Source organism: Heterodontus francisci, chromosome 17 (genome assembly GCF_036365525.1).
Source record: "Heterodontus francisci isolate sHetFra1 chromosome 17, sHetFra1.hap1, whole genome shotgun sequence".
NCBI lineage: Eukaryota > Metazoa > Chordata > Chondrichthyes > Heterodontiformes > Heterodontidae > Heterodontus > Heterodontus francisci.
The window spans coordinates 68,693,033-68,706,305 of NC_090387.1; the positions used below are offsets into that span (position 1 = coordinate 68,693,033).

The 13,273-nt window shown below is 39.0% G+C and overlaps 1 protein-coding gene across 2 annotated transcripts in view; it reads right to left on the reverse strand.

Annotated features, from left to right (window-relative positions):
- Window positions 1-1,102: 1,102 nt before the first annotated feature.
- The window catches only part of nup93 (nucleoporin 93), a 138,014-nt gene continuing 125,843 nt past the window's right edge, over window positions 1,103-13,273 (reverse strand). For both annotated transcript variants that reach the window (XM_068049604.1, XM_068049605.1), the window contains exons 17-22: window positions 11,731-11,847; window positions 8,264-8,382; window positions 5,050-5,167; window positions 4,411-4,494; window positions 2,355-2,483; window positions 1,103-1,330 (exon numbers count right to left, since the gene is read on the reverse strand). In XM_068049604.1, coding sequence (XP_067905705.1) covers window positions 1,220-1,330; window positions 2,355-2,483; window positions 4,411-4,494; window positions 5,050-5,167; window positions 8,264-8,382; window positions 11,731-11,847 — 678 coding nt within the window. In that variant the 3' untranslated portion in view covers window positions 1,103-1,219. The remainder of the gene's footprint in view (window positions 1,331-2,354; window positions 2,484-4,410; window positions 4,495-5,049; window positions 5,168-8,263; window positions 8,383-11,730; window positions 11,848-13,273) is intronic.

Here is a 13,273-nt window from a genome sequence, read left to right on the forward strand (position 1 = left end):
GCCACTCTTGTGAAAGCTTGCATCTAAACATAAATATAAAAATAATGTCATTAAGACTGTTCCTTCTCCAACCAGAGGGAAAATTGTTTTTGTAGCGAGATATGATGATCTGAAATGCACTACTGAAAAGGATGGTGGCAGAGAATTGGATGTATACTTGAAAATAAAAATTTGTAGGGTCAAAGGAAAACAGCAGAGGAGTGGGACAAATTGGATGGCTCTTTCAAATTGTTGGGACAGGCATGATAGAACCTTGCAGCACACAAGGAGGCTGAAAAGCAGGATTATCAAAGAACACCTCAGTTGCATTTTATATCAATAAGTCAAGCTGTACTTCTTGGAAAATCAGCTTCCAACATGCAGGTTAATGCACAGTAAGCGAAAGCATGGGGTAGAGAAACATCAGTGAGTCCATTAGATAGGATCATAATTTCATATCCAACTTACCCAAGGGGCTAATTATTTCTTGTTAAACTGCAAGAACTGTAGTAACTAATTTTTATGAACAAATTCTTTGGCAAATAATCTTATTTCTTTCTCCTAGCAATTGGCCACAGTTAATTGAAACATGAGAACCAATAGCATTAGTCAAAGGAATATTACAACAGAAGAGGAACATTTTTGTGGTTGTGTGTAATTCAATAAAATGAATCACAACCTCTTTGTTTACATTATTTTGATAGTTGTGGGGACTGGTTTGCCATCACAAAAACTGCTCCCCTCCTTTCCTTCAAAATAATTTGAAGGTCCTAAAACAACCAAGAGCAAATATAGACACTGTGCAGAACACAAAAGCATTAGATAATATTTACAAATTCTACTCATGGAATAGATTATAGCAGACATAAGGAACCAACACCTCAGGGTGCAATATCCTGAATTTATTTCAGTTCCTGAATCAACACAGTTTGAAAATGTTACAAAAATACTGCTAAAAGGACATATCTTAAAAATTAGACAATATTGAGGAAATATTTCCTCAGTGCATTGTAACAAAATCATAAAGTGGTTTACAAGAACAGGTTTGTGACTTCCCCCTTATTTCAACTCTAGGGATTCAAATAAATAAAGACAAGATTTTCCAAAAATCAAAAACCAAATGTTAAGCAGGAAAAAGAATTTTATTTCCAATTTGAAAAATACAAAAGAATTCTCAATAAAAAAAATTTATTGCTACACCACTGGATTACTGATCCAGTGTGAAAACTCCCCACAACTCTCAGTTCATGAGGACCTCCATCTGCACCAGGCGTGCATTGGTGTCACCAGCCATCCTATATGGAATCATTCCAGCAAACGTGATCAGGGCACGTGCCTGGCTTCTGAGTTGCTGTAGAGAAAGAAACCAAACAAAAAAAACTGTTAGAGACATGCCGTCATGGCATCAACCAAAAGGATTTCCAATCAAAACTGGCAGCTGTTACAAGATGGTCTTCTGAAGAGACTGCTATTGCAAAAATAATTGTTTCAATTAAAAGCAAGTTTTACAATTCACAAATGTTACCTGCAGCACCACAGCAGAATTCTTGCAAGTCATTATTTTTCATGTTGGCAAAGTTACACTTAATCTGCTCCCCATTTCCCTGTATTGGTATGCAAGTACTAATGTGTCTTTGGGTTTGTGGCACATGCTTCCAACAGTTTCCAATCTTGGCTGGGGAAAGATATTAAGCAAAAGGTGCCTACCTACATAAAGGTCAAAATTAACATACACCAGTCCTGTATATTCTCCCAAGAATGATTAGCCTGGAAAAGGGTGATTGTTCACCGTTTCACTAAGGGAATGGTGCATGGTTTTGGCGAGGGAGTAGAAATGAAACATTCCATTTCAAAAACAAAACTCTTAGTTTGGTTTCGCTGTCTAGACAAATATTACTGGTAACACTATAGTTAGGTGAAGATTTATATGATTCTAACATCTGGCAAAAAGTGCATGTGCAGAATAACAGCAGTATTCACAATTTTTATGCTTTAAAGATAATGTTTAAAATTTCTTCACAATACTAGCAAAATTCTAATAATTTTATAGTCTTAAATATCTAAATATACAGACAAATGGGATCGAAGATGCTCTCCTGGAATGCCCAAAATCAATTTTATCCTTGGATCTGCAGTTTCTGGTTCAATTTTTATTTCTCACCAAAAATTTAACCTCCCAACATTTCTTCTGTGAATCATTAAGTTTACAAATGCAAACTCTATAACCGTTACGAAACCGAAGGTTTGACAGCTTTTCATTATACCACTTAAGGTTTTCTGATTATTTGAGCAGTTGACCCAGTTTAGCATTTTTCAACAGTTCAAATAGATATTAAATTTCTCCAATGACAGCGTGTTGCCTAATGAAATCTTACTGAGTCTCTGTCCTCCATCACACGCTGAGGTCTGGCAGGGGTGGCTGGGCTTGTGCCCTTCAATCTCTTATACTGGGTAAACAGAATATTCATGGTGGCAAGCAGCACTTCAGACAGGTTGTGTCTAATCTGTATAGAAAAGATTTGCTCATTAGTATTGCCATTATTCGTTGCACAATCTCCTTTTACTTCATGCCCCACGGACAACTAGATTGGACAGATGCAATAAAAGAAATTCAGATTTTGCTGCAAGCAACAACCTGTTTTCCATAATTGAAGTAATACTGTACATTAAAATGGTAAAAAACTATCACAGACTGTCTTAATGGCCAATCTTGATTGAAAGCTTGTAACACTAGATGTACAGAGAATGAAGAAAAAGAGACAAAAGAGCAAGCTATGAAGCTCTTTATCATAGAGTGCTACAGCACACAAAAATGTCATTCACCCCATCATGCCTGTGCCAGCTCTTTGAAGGAGCTATCCAATTAGTCCCACTCCCCTATCCTTTTCCCATTGCCCCGCAATTTTGCCAAGTATTTATCCAATTTCCTTTTGAAAGTATTAAATTTGCTACTACCACCGGTCAAGGAACTTTTTTTTTCTGCTCTGATTAAAAGTGTGCCTTTAAAAACTAAGAGGCACAGTGTGCCAGCTGCACCTGTTCCTAGGCCACAGCAGGAAAGGGAGGTCATATGGTGTACTGTAACGTTTGACTGTGTAAAAACTAGCTTCAACCGGTTTGAACTAGGGACACCAGCAAAGCGTGCTTACTGGACTAAGGAGCTGTCTAATTCTCTCAGCAGAAATTCTACAATGAGCTACAGACTATATTAATTGCCTGAGGAGAAAAACCCTTTGAAGAGAACATTTGTATTGCTGGACTAATGTTTAGTTGGAAAGACTACCAACTTTAAAATCCAAATATAGACCTGTCTTTATACTCCGTGCTCAAAGAACCGTGTGCCGTCTGCTGCAGCCGAAGTGCTTTGAATGCCTAGCAAGAAAAGACTGTTCTGTCAAATTCGCATGGCATCTGATTGTTCTAATCTGGACACCTTATCAACCATGAACGTAACTCATAGACTTACAACCCAGTTATTTATTCTTAAGAAACAGCCACTTTTTAAAACACTATTTTTAAAACCAGTTAGCCGTTAAATTTTGAATGTGTGTGTGTGAATGGGGCAGTTAGGATAAATAAGTTGTTATAAGGTCTTTAGACATAAATTTATCTTAATAGTGTTTAAGATTTAGTTTATTAATAAATAGTTAATTTGTTGCTGTCCAAAGATACCTGGGTTTGGTCGTTTTATTCTGGGGGCTTCTAAAGTGTTTAATTTGGCTGTTCTCCGATTGGGTGGGAAAACTTTAATATGCTGCGACCTGTGGAGCATTGGCACTGAATAGATAGTGCATTATTCCTGCTTCGATCGTAACACACCCTTTCAGACAGTGCATTCCACCAAAAAGGATAAATGTATCTTTTTCTTACTGCTCCTAGTATATATTTTGATTATATTAAATATCTACTGCTCTAACCACTGAAGAGAAACCCCTTTAGTAACAATTTAATTTTTCTCCATTTCCTATATTTGCTGTTCCCTTGTCTGAGCAAGAACGCACAACAGTAGGTGAATTTGTGCTGTAGACGCCTGTCTAAGAGGAAAGCTTAAATTTATTTCGTATGGAGCTCTTATAGCTAGCAGACTGGAGATCTTCATCCTGGATTTAGATCTGTGTCCCAGAAGAGAACAAACAGTGAGTTAACATCTGCTACCCAGTCACAGCCATTGCAACTTACGACTACTCTAGTTATCAGAAGTAAGGTGGTGTCTGACAGAAAGGAATATAATTAAATTCTATTCTACTTTAAACTTTCCTTTTTTTTTATAGTATCTAGAATAGTACAGAAAGTTGGTCTTTGAATTTACTGAACAACAGTCAGCTAGACCTCTGCAATTATATGCTCAATGACAGGTCTGAAGTTTCATACCTTTTTAAGGATCATGCTCAATAGTATTAAAGCAAGCCATCCCCAGCAAAAGCTCGTTACCTCATCGCTGAAATTTCTGAAAGCTGCCACTCTCTCCTCGACACTCTCCTGACTGAGAGGCACAAGTTTCAGTCTCTCCATGATCTACATGGAAAAAGGAGCCAGTGCAGTTAGGCAGACAACCAAGAACTTTAAAAACTATATATACCAAAGTTGATTTTGTATATTTAGTTGAGAAACCTGGAGAAAGGCCCACAGTACAGGAGACTAAGGCTGGAAACAGTAGGTGACAAGACCAGATAATCAAGCGGTGGATAGGTGATGCCGAGCTTGAGTTTTAAATAGCAAGAGGAAAGGAAGACTGAGAAAAATAAGAGTGCCTGTAATGATGTAAAACAAAAATATGCCAACCGAAGATTTACCCTGATCAACATTACAATAAAATGTAACCAACTCTACATGACAGTTTATTGTATTGATCAGTGCTTTGAAAAGAGCAGCAGCAAGTTATTGCTGCCCTCCTTAGGTTACTGTTGAAACTACTTCTTAAACAATGTTTCAACCACTGCAAGAGTGGATCAGTTTCGAATCAAAAAAAGCTTCAAGATAATCCTTTGTTCCTGACTGGAATTTCATTGGTTAAGTGAAGGGGGATAAAGTTTACGATCTTTTCATGAAATTTAAGTGCAAGTTACTTACATCAATTGCTCTGTCGATGTTGCCAGAATGGTACTCATCAAAAAAGGTAATTAGGTCCAGTAAAAGGTAGAAAGTGCTGTCAATTGACTTTTCTGCAGCAACTCCCCGATTCCGATACCTTTCAGAAAAGAAAAAGGTTATCCTAAGTAAACGTTATCTGGACTTTGGTGTCACTGATTTCTTTATTTCATGGATCACGACCGTGCTGTATATGCCATCTTATCCTTATGTTTAAATCCATGAAGGCTTCACATTGTCTCCTTACCTCTTTAACATAGTAAAGTTTTCCCAGGTGCTTCACAGCAAGGTTCTAAAACAGAATTCATCGAGCCATATACAGCAATATTAGGACTGATGCTTAGTCAAAGATGTAGGTTTTAAGGAAAGTCTTAAAGGAGGAAAGAGAGGAAGAGAAGCAGAGAGGAAGAGAAGCAGAGAGGGAATTCTAGAGCTCAGGGCCTTGGCAGCTAAGGGCATGGCCACCAATGGTGGAGTGATTAAAATCAGGGATGCACAAGAGTCCAAAATTAGAGGAATACAATTTCTCAGAGGGTTGTGGGGCTGGAGGAGATTAGAGATAGGGATGAGCGAGTGTCATGGAGGGATCCGAGAACATGGATGAGAATTTTAAAATCGAGGTGTTGTTTAACCAGGAGTCAATGTAGGAATATAGGTCAGTAAGCAAAGGGGTGATGGGTGACTGGGACATGGTGCAAGTTAGGACACGTGCAGCAGACCTCAAGTTTGGTGGGGGGGGCGGGGGGGGATGTGGTGGGTATAATGTGGGAGGCTGGCTAGCAGTGCGTTGGACTAGTCTAGAGGTAACGAGAGGCATGGATGAGCGTTTTAGCAGCAGATAAGTGGAAGGAAGGGAGAAATCGGGATGCTGAGTAGGAAACATGCAGTTTTAGTGCAAAAGATAAGGGGAGACCTAATTGAAGTATATAAAGTTATACGAGATAGAAAGGCCCTATTGAAGAGTCCACAACCAGGGTGCATAGACCTAGGATAAGAGATAGGAGGTTCGAGGGGATTCAAGGGGAATTTCACCCAGAGGGTAGTGGGCATCAGGAACGCTGCCTGAAAAGTTGGTAGAAACCCTAATAACAATTAAAAAGTACTTGGATGTGCATTTGAAGTACCAAACCTACAAATTTTTGAGCCACGAACTGGAAAGTGGGATTAGGCTGGATGGCTATTGGTCAGCCAGCATGGAAACGATGGGCCGAATGGCCTCCTTTCATGCTGTAAATTTCTATGATTCTATGATGGCGTCAACATGTGGCTGGAATCTCGCTGAGGTCAAATGTCACCAAGGTTACAAACAGTCTAGCTCAGCCAGGGGCAGGGATGGAGTTAGTGGCTAGGACCGAAAATAATGTTGGTTTAGTTGGAAGAAATTTTTGCTCATCCAGTACTGAATATCAGATAAGCAGTCTGTCATTTTAGAGACCGTGGAGGGGTCAAGAGACGTGGTAGAACTTGGTATCAGCATAAATGGGGAATTTGATGATGTCGCCAAGGGGCAGCATGTCAATAAGAAACAAGAGGGGGCCAACGATCGATCCTTGGGGCACACCAGAGGTATCAGTTTGGGAGCAGGAAAGAAAATCACTGCAAGTGATTCTCCAGCTGCAGCTTATAGATAAGAATGGAACCAAGCAAGTGTAGAACCCCCCCACGCAGCTAGACACTGGTGGAGAGGCAAGGGAGGAGGATGGTGTGGTCAAACCTGTCAAAGGCTGCAGATAGGTCGAGAAGGGCAAGGAGAGATTTTACCTTTGTCACAGCCATATAGGATGTCAATTGTGACTTTGATAAGAGCCGTTTTGATAGTGTGCTGAGGCAAAAAAACCTGATTAGAGAAAGATTCAAACATGGAGTTCTGGAAAAAATGGGCATAGATTTGAGAGGAGACAACACGTTCAAAGGCTTTGGACAGGAAAGGGAGATTGGATTTGCAAGAATGGAACAGTCAAGGGTAGGTAACATCCTCATATCTCCATTTATCTTTCTGCTCCTCTGACTCTGGTCTCTTCTACCTGACAGTCATGCTTTCAGCCACTCAGACCCCTTACTCTAGAATTCTCTAAATTCTTCTGCCTCTCTTTCCTTCTTTAAGATCTTCCGTAAACCACCTTTCTAACCAAGCTTTTGATTGCTCTAATATCTCCTTTTTTGGTTCAGAGTTCTTTTTTCCTCTTGTAGCTCTGAAGTACCTCGGCCTGTAGATATTTATCTAGCTTAAAGGAAAAGATGTTTTCATCTTGCTGGCCTTGCTGCACTCTCCCAAATTTGATTGTTCAGAATTGTACGGCCTGCTTCTACCCTACCATACCCACCACTCCGGCTCATGGCAAGCTCTACCTGTTCCAGCAAATCAACTTCAGGATTCTTGTTTTCAAATTTTCTCACCAATTAGCTTCACCCAGAGTAGTTTTCCCCCACCATAATTCACTGCATGTACCCTCCACTCCATCACTGGAGGTTTGATCTTTCAGTTAATAAAAGAACTGAATTTATATAGCGAATTTCACAATCTCAACATTCCAAAGCACATTATAGCCAATAAAGTACTTCTGAAGCATAGTCACTGTTGTAATGTAGGAAACAGAGGCAATTGTGCAGCTAGCCCCCACGTATAGCAATGTGAAAAACAGGCGCCTAGTCTCTTGAATTATCTACAAAACTATTTTATGTTCTGTCTCTGAAAGTTTTGAAGATTTTTTTTATATCTCAACAGTCACTGGCATGAATGGTTTGAAAAATGATTACAATTACCAATGTGTAATTTACTAGTATCTTTCAAGATCCAGAATTGTTTGGGGAATAGGCTTCACCACCAAGCAGTGCATATTACTGACTGTTTCACTTGCTCTAAAGCTGTCTATATTGACAGTCATGCACCTATAAGAATGAAGTGACATTTCCTTCTAGTCTCCTTGCTTTTAAAAAAATATTCATTCTTAGCCATTTAAAATCAGCGAAGTTTTATACTGCTGAAAATTCAGTTCAAATAGTGCTTATGAGCTGTTTGAAATAATTAAACCCAAGTGAATAAACATGCAATGCATTTTTAATGGGAGTACAGAGAGCACAGTTATGATACATAGGTAAATAATTAACAGCCTACTTTCAAATAAAGCATTTTCCATTACCTTTACACAGGAGTTACAATAAAGACAAAACTATTAGCAGAACCTATAGCTCCTACCTCTCAGCTACTGAAAGTGCCATGTTTTTCAATCGCTCTTTGTTAGACTGGGGTGCACTGATTTGTGGTATCACGGGACTCAACAGTTTGTTCATCAGCTCCAAGACCTTGTCTGGATTCTGGAGATAGAACATTACTGAAGTATTTAGTCTACTGATTAAAACATTTTGTACATTGTTATGAAAGTGCTTTTTTTTTAAAAAAACAATATTTTATGCTTTTGAGGACTTGTGTTAAAACTGAAAAGATTCCATGGTTGTGTTTTTTTTAAACCAAGTTTTTAAACCAAGAGGACACCTGAGATGTTGTCTGAAAGCCACCTGTGCTTTGGGCTCAGTAAACAACAGATCCTTTGGTGACCTGGGGAAAAATGGTTACAGAGAAGCCACATGTCAAGGTTTATAGAAGTCAACTCGCTTTTTGAGGTTTGGATATTGTTTTCAGTGCAGTTGAGTGTGAACTGTTTGAAGACAGTTGGTGTTTTTCCTGCCAAGGAAAAAGAAACCTCTCAGCTAACCTCTTTCTCTACCTCTTTGAAGAAATCCTACAAAGATTCAGTGTGGGAGAGCTAAAATCTCTGGTACTACATAGCTCTGGAAAAGCTGGGAAAAAAATCCTGCGATTCAAGTGCATGCTGGCGGAAAACCCTGATGCCACATTTCTATTAGAAAGCCTACTAGAATAATTCTCAACATCTCCAGAACAGACTGCTTCTGAAACGATCCCAGTGACCCGTCTCCGTATACCCCGACGTCAGACCAAGGGACAAATGACATACTTCCATATCTTCTCTTTTTTTCCATCAAGAATTAGCAAGTATTTGGCCAAAGTAGTCTTTTTTTTTTGTAACAGACCTCTGCAGAGAGAATTTCTATATTTTTTCCAGTGTGTGAGTGATATTAGGGAATTTAAAAAGGGAATGTTCATAATTCAATCTGTGCGTTAATACTTTGTTTCATTACTGGTTAAGTCTTACTTCATAATAAACTGATAATTTTGTTGTTTATTAAAGAAACTTGGTTGGTGCATTTTATTCTGGGATAAAAAATTGGCTGTATCGGTAACTGGGTAAACATTTAAATATATGTTGTGACCTGTGGAGAAGTGGAACTGGAAAAGATAGTGCACTCCTCCTGCCTCAGTCATAACAACATACCAAATCTAGACGCATGATTCTGCACTACAGATAGATCAGGGTCCCCACACTGTACTTGGCACAGGTGACAAACATTGCAATATCTCCTTACCTGCACGGAAAATGAAATTGGCTTCTCATAATTATCCATGCTACTGTGGTGATATGGAACACAGACTTGCAATCATATGATACCAGTCACAGGCCTCAATGGCTAGCACAATGTGCCTCATAACCTTTATTGGAACTTTAGATATTATGGGATGTATTTTCACTTTCACTGCCCAGTGGAAAACAGGAACAGGAAATCAGTCGCCTATTTTAGTCTCCATTGAGGGCAATGGAGATCGGTCAGGTCATCCACTGTTGCTGGTCTTCTACCTGACTAAGTGAAAATTCACCCCCCCCACCCCCGTCAGTCAGTTCATCAGTATGGAAATAAAAGTCCACAGAGTTCACACACATATCCCTTACAATAGCAGAAGAATGTAGATGTTGTACTGATGGATAAAGTGACCCCAGGAACTGAGACATTTATTGGTTGAGCAGCAATGGTAATTTTTGTTTATTTTCCACTTCACCGTGTCCCCTTCTTTGGTATCAATCACTGCCATCCTTTGACATTTGTAAAATGAAAAGCAGAGCACAAACTAGCCTCAGGTTTCTTCCAGTGCCATTTCGATATGAGCTAGAAAGAGGTGCAAGGGTGACTTGTGGTAATGTGTTCATCTTGTGTTAATTCAACCGTCTTGCAGGAGTACCTTGCCTCTGCTCTACCATCCCACAATTGCATGTGCAAAATTGCGAACTGGGTGTATGGGCATCTAACTGCAGGCACAAAACTGCATTCTACCATACTTTGGCACACAGTATAGGGGCTCCAACAGACTGTGCTGCCCGAGTAGGGCTGATATGCTTAACACAATTATGGGTCTTACTGTACAAATTCAAAACATTCTTTCACTATAGGTCACAAAGGAGGATTGCAGACATCCATAACCAACTGAAAAAGCTCTCATTATAGTAACATATGCCTATTCCAACTCACTGAAACGGCAGGCTCAATGCTTTAATTGTTAAAGCTGTAGGAACCTTCCTGGTGAAAGACACTCAAACCCTGTAATGAATCTGTAGTTATATGAATCCAAGGAACTGAAAAGTGCTTTGTACACTATTATATTCTGCACCAAGGTTCAGGCAGACACATGAAACATCAGAGTCAGCTCTTCCAAAGACTTGTTACATTGTTACTGATGATCTGCCGGATTTGGATCATTAAGTCTCTGAAAATTGAAGACTGAAAATCGATGTCAGCAAAGCTTACAGGCTGTACTACTGAAATGGAAAGAGCTGGGGAGTCACCATAAATCATGCCTGTGTTTCCATTTAAAAATATATTGAAAGCCAGTGATAATTATCACAACTAGGCAAAGCACCCAAATAAATGTCAGGGAGAGCATGTGTATTAGAGGTGGAGTGGGGGCACGCTAGGATTACTTTTCCATAAAAAGAATAAAAAGACAAAAGAGTTTCAGATAAGCACGTCAGAGTAATGAGAATTGTGATCAACCAATCATAATTTGGCACGTGTTCCAGATTTGTTCTCATGCGAGAATGCTTTCAGTATTCTCAACCCATAAAATCATTCTGATTTAATACACAGAATGACTGGCATCAGATGGCCAACAAACTGGTAACATACAGATCACTGTACCAGGACACTATAAACAAGCATACTTCATTTATTTTCAGAGTCTTTATATAAAAATCAACATAAGACATGTCACAATTCCCCAGTCACTGGTTTTGAAATAGAGATTAATGTACTTAATAATGGCACAGCCAGTCAGAATGAATGAGTATCACAAGGTGACTACAGAGTTGTAGAATGGGGGTACCTGTCCATGATTCCCCACACGATAAGTTCCTGGTCTTAACTGGGCTATTAGGGGATGCACCAGGGAAGACAGACAATTGAGGCAACTCAGACTACAACTACTGCAGAGTTAGTGACAGACTCCTGGGAATGTACCCATTTATTCTCTCCCTCCTCCCAAGCTGGGAATATTACTTGGCACAAAGCACTTAAAAGTGCAAAAAGGTTTTTTTTTTAAATTAAAATGTGCTTGGATTCTGTACGGAAAAGGATACGATAATACATTTTTAAAAAATTCCAATGCAACATAAACCACAGTTTAAAATTTATCCAAATTATTTTAAACAAGTTTAAAAATTTATACCAGAAAGGCATAATTTAAATGCCGTTTAGAGGAAATCTTACCAACCTCTTCGCATATATCTACACTTAGATATTTTGTAGTTCAATACCTACCTTGGCCAGATCATAAAGCTTCACAGCCTCTTCAAACAGGCCCTTATTTTCAGCCACTGATGCTACCTTACTGATAACAGCTCTTGTGTCTCCAGCAAATTTGTCGATTACACCAGGCTGATCAGAAAAAGCAAATGGTTACGGTAAAAGAAATGGCATCCTGTAATTAGGTTCAGGTATTTGCATAATTCCATTGAAATTTTCTATGGCAACTATGTAGCAAAGCTCATTAAAATACTGTATTCAGAATGACAATTAAATGGCTAGTACAGGAAATAGAAATATCACAAACGGTGCAGCAGTGAAGAACATCCAAGACTTACAGGATATAATCCATTGAGATCTACATTTAACCCTTGCTAATCTTGTTCAGATTATTTAATGTGATCAATGGGTGCTAAACACAAGACAAGCAATCCCAGCAAAGTCATCCTCAATGAGTGCTAAAAAAAAACTATGTTTTTTTTTAAAAACAGGAGTTAAACATCTGAAACATTATTTACTATTACTGTCTATAATACTGTTGCTTAAAAAACAGTTTGGCTCCAATGCCTAAGTAAGCACTTAGGGTTGTGCAACATACATTGCAAAAGTCATAGAGAATTCAAAAATAAATACGCTGAGCAATTTTTTTTCGTCAGCCACGTGTATGAAACAAACACATCAACTTGCTGAAGAGTCTCCAAATCAAACTACGGAGAACCCCACACAACTAGAGCTTCTGTTTGGTCAATGCCTTCAGCACCAAGGACGCACTTCACTTACTGAAGTACAGAGAGTTCAAGTGCAGGTGTGCAAGGGCCAAGACTTGGGGACCCAATTATACATTCGGATATTAAAAGTGAACAGCTCACCAGTAAAGGGCACTGGTGAACTTCAAACATACATACACCATCACATTCGTAAAGGGAAATAACTCCAAAATAAAGCCACGGTCAAAGTATTTATTTTTTTTAATTGTACTGACCCCATTATTTATTCTTGTTGCAATATTGAAACAGGGTTCCTTACTGAAGATATTGTTTGCACTAATAACCATCGAACAATTCAGGAAGTTTACATTGTAATTGATTACATAGCAGGGAATGAAATAGTCTCCATGAAGTTGATCATTTATGTATTCTCAGTATGAACTTCCTGTCCTCAGTGATATCACCTCTAAATAACAGGGCACAAAGTGTACCTACCAATGCCTCAATAGATTCATGCACCAATTGATATGCTGAGCCATACAGCCAGAGCAATCCCAAGGTTTGATCTGTGGTCTCTGCTGAATTAGCTAATCTCAACATGGATGTCAATAATAATGCTACAATTGTTCAGTCTCCTTACACTTTTTTGGGGAGGTGGAGGGCAGTTTGCACAGTGACAGACAGGGCCCATGATCTGATCAGTACACAGTAACCACCACTTCACAAAAGTGTATGGAGGCCAGAGGAGATAGAATCAGACTTGGCAGCAATGTCCACTGTGGCCAGACTACTGACACACTCAAAACCAGGCTTATACAACTACTTGGACATGCAGTTTGAATACTACCAGC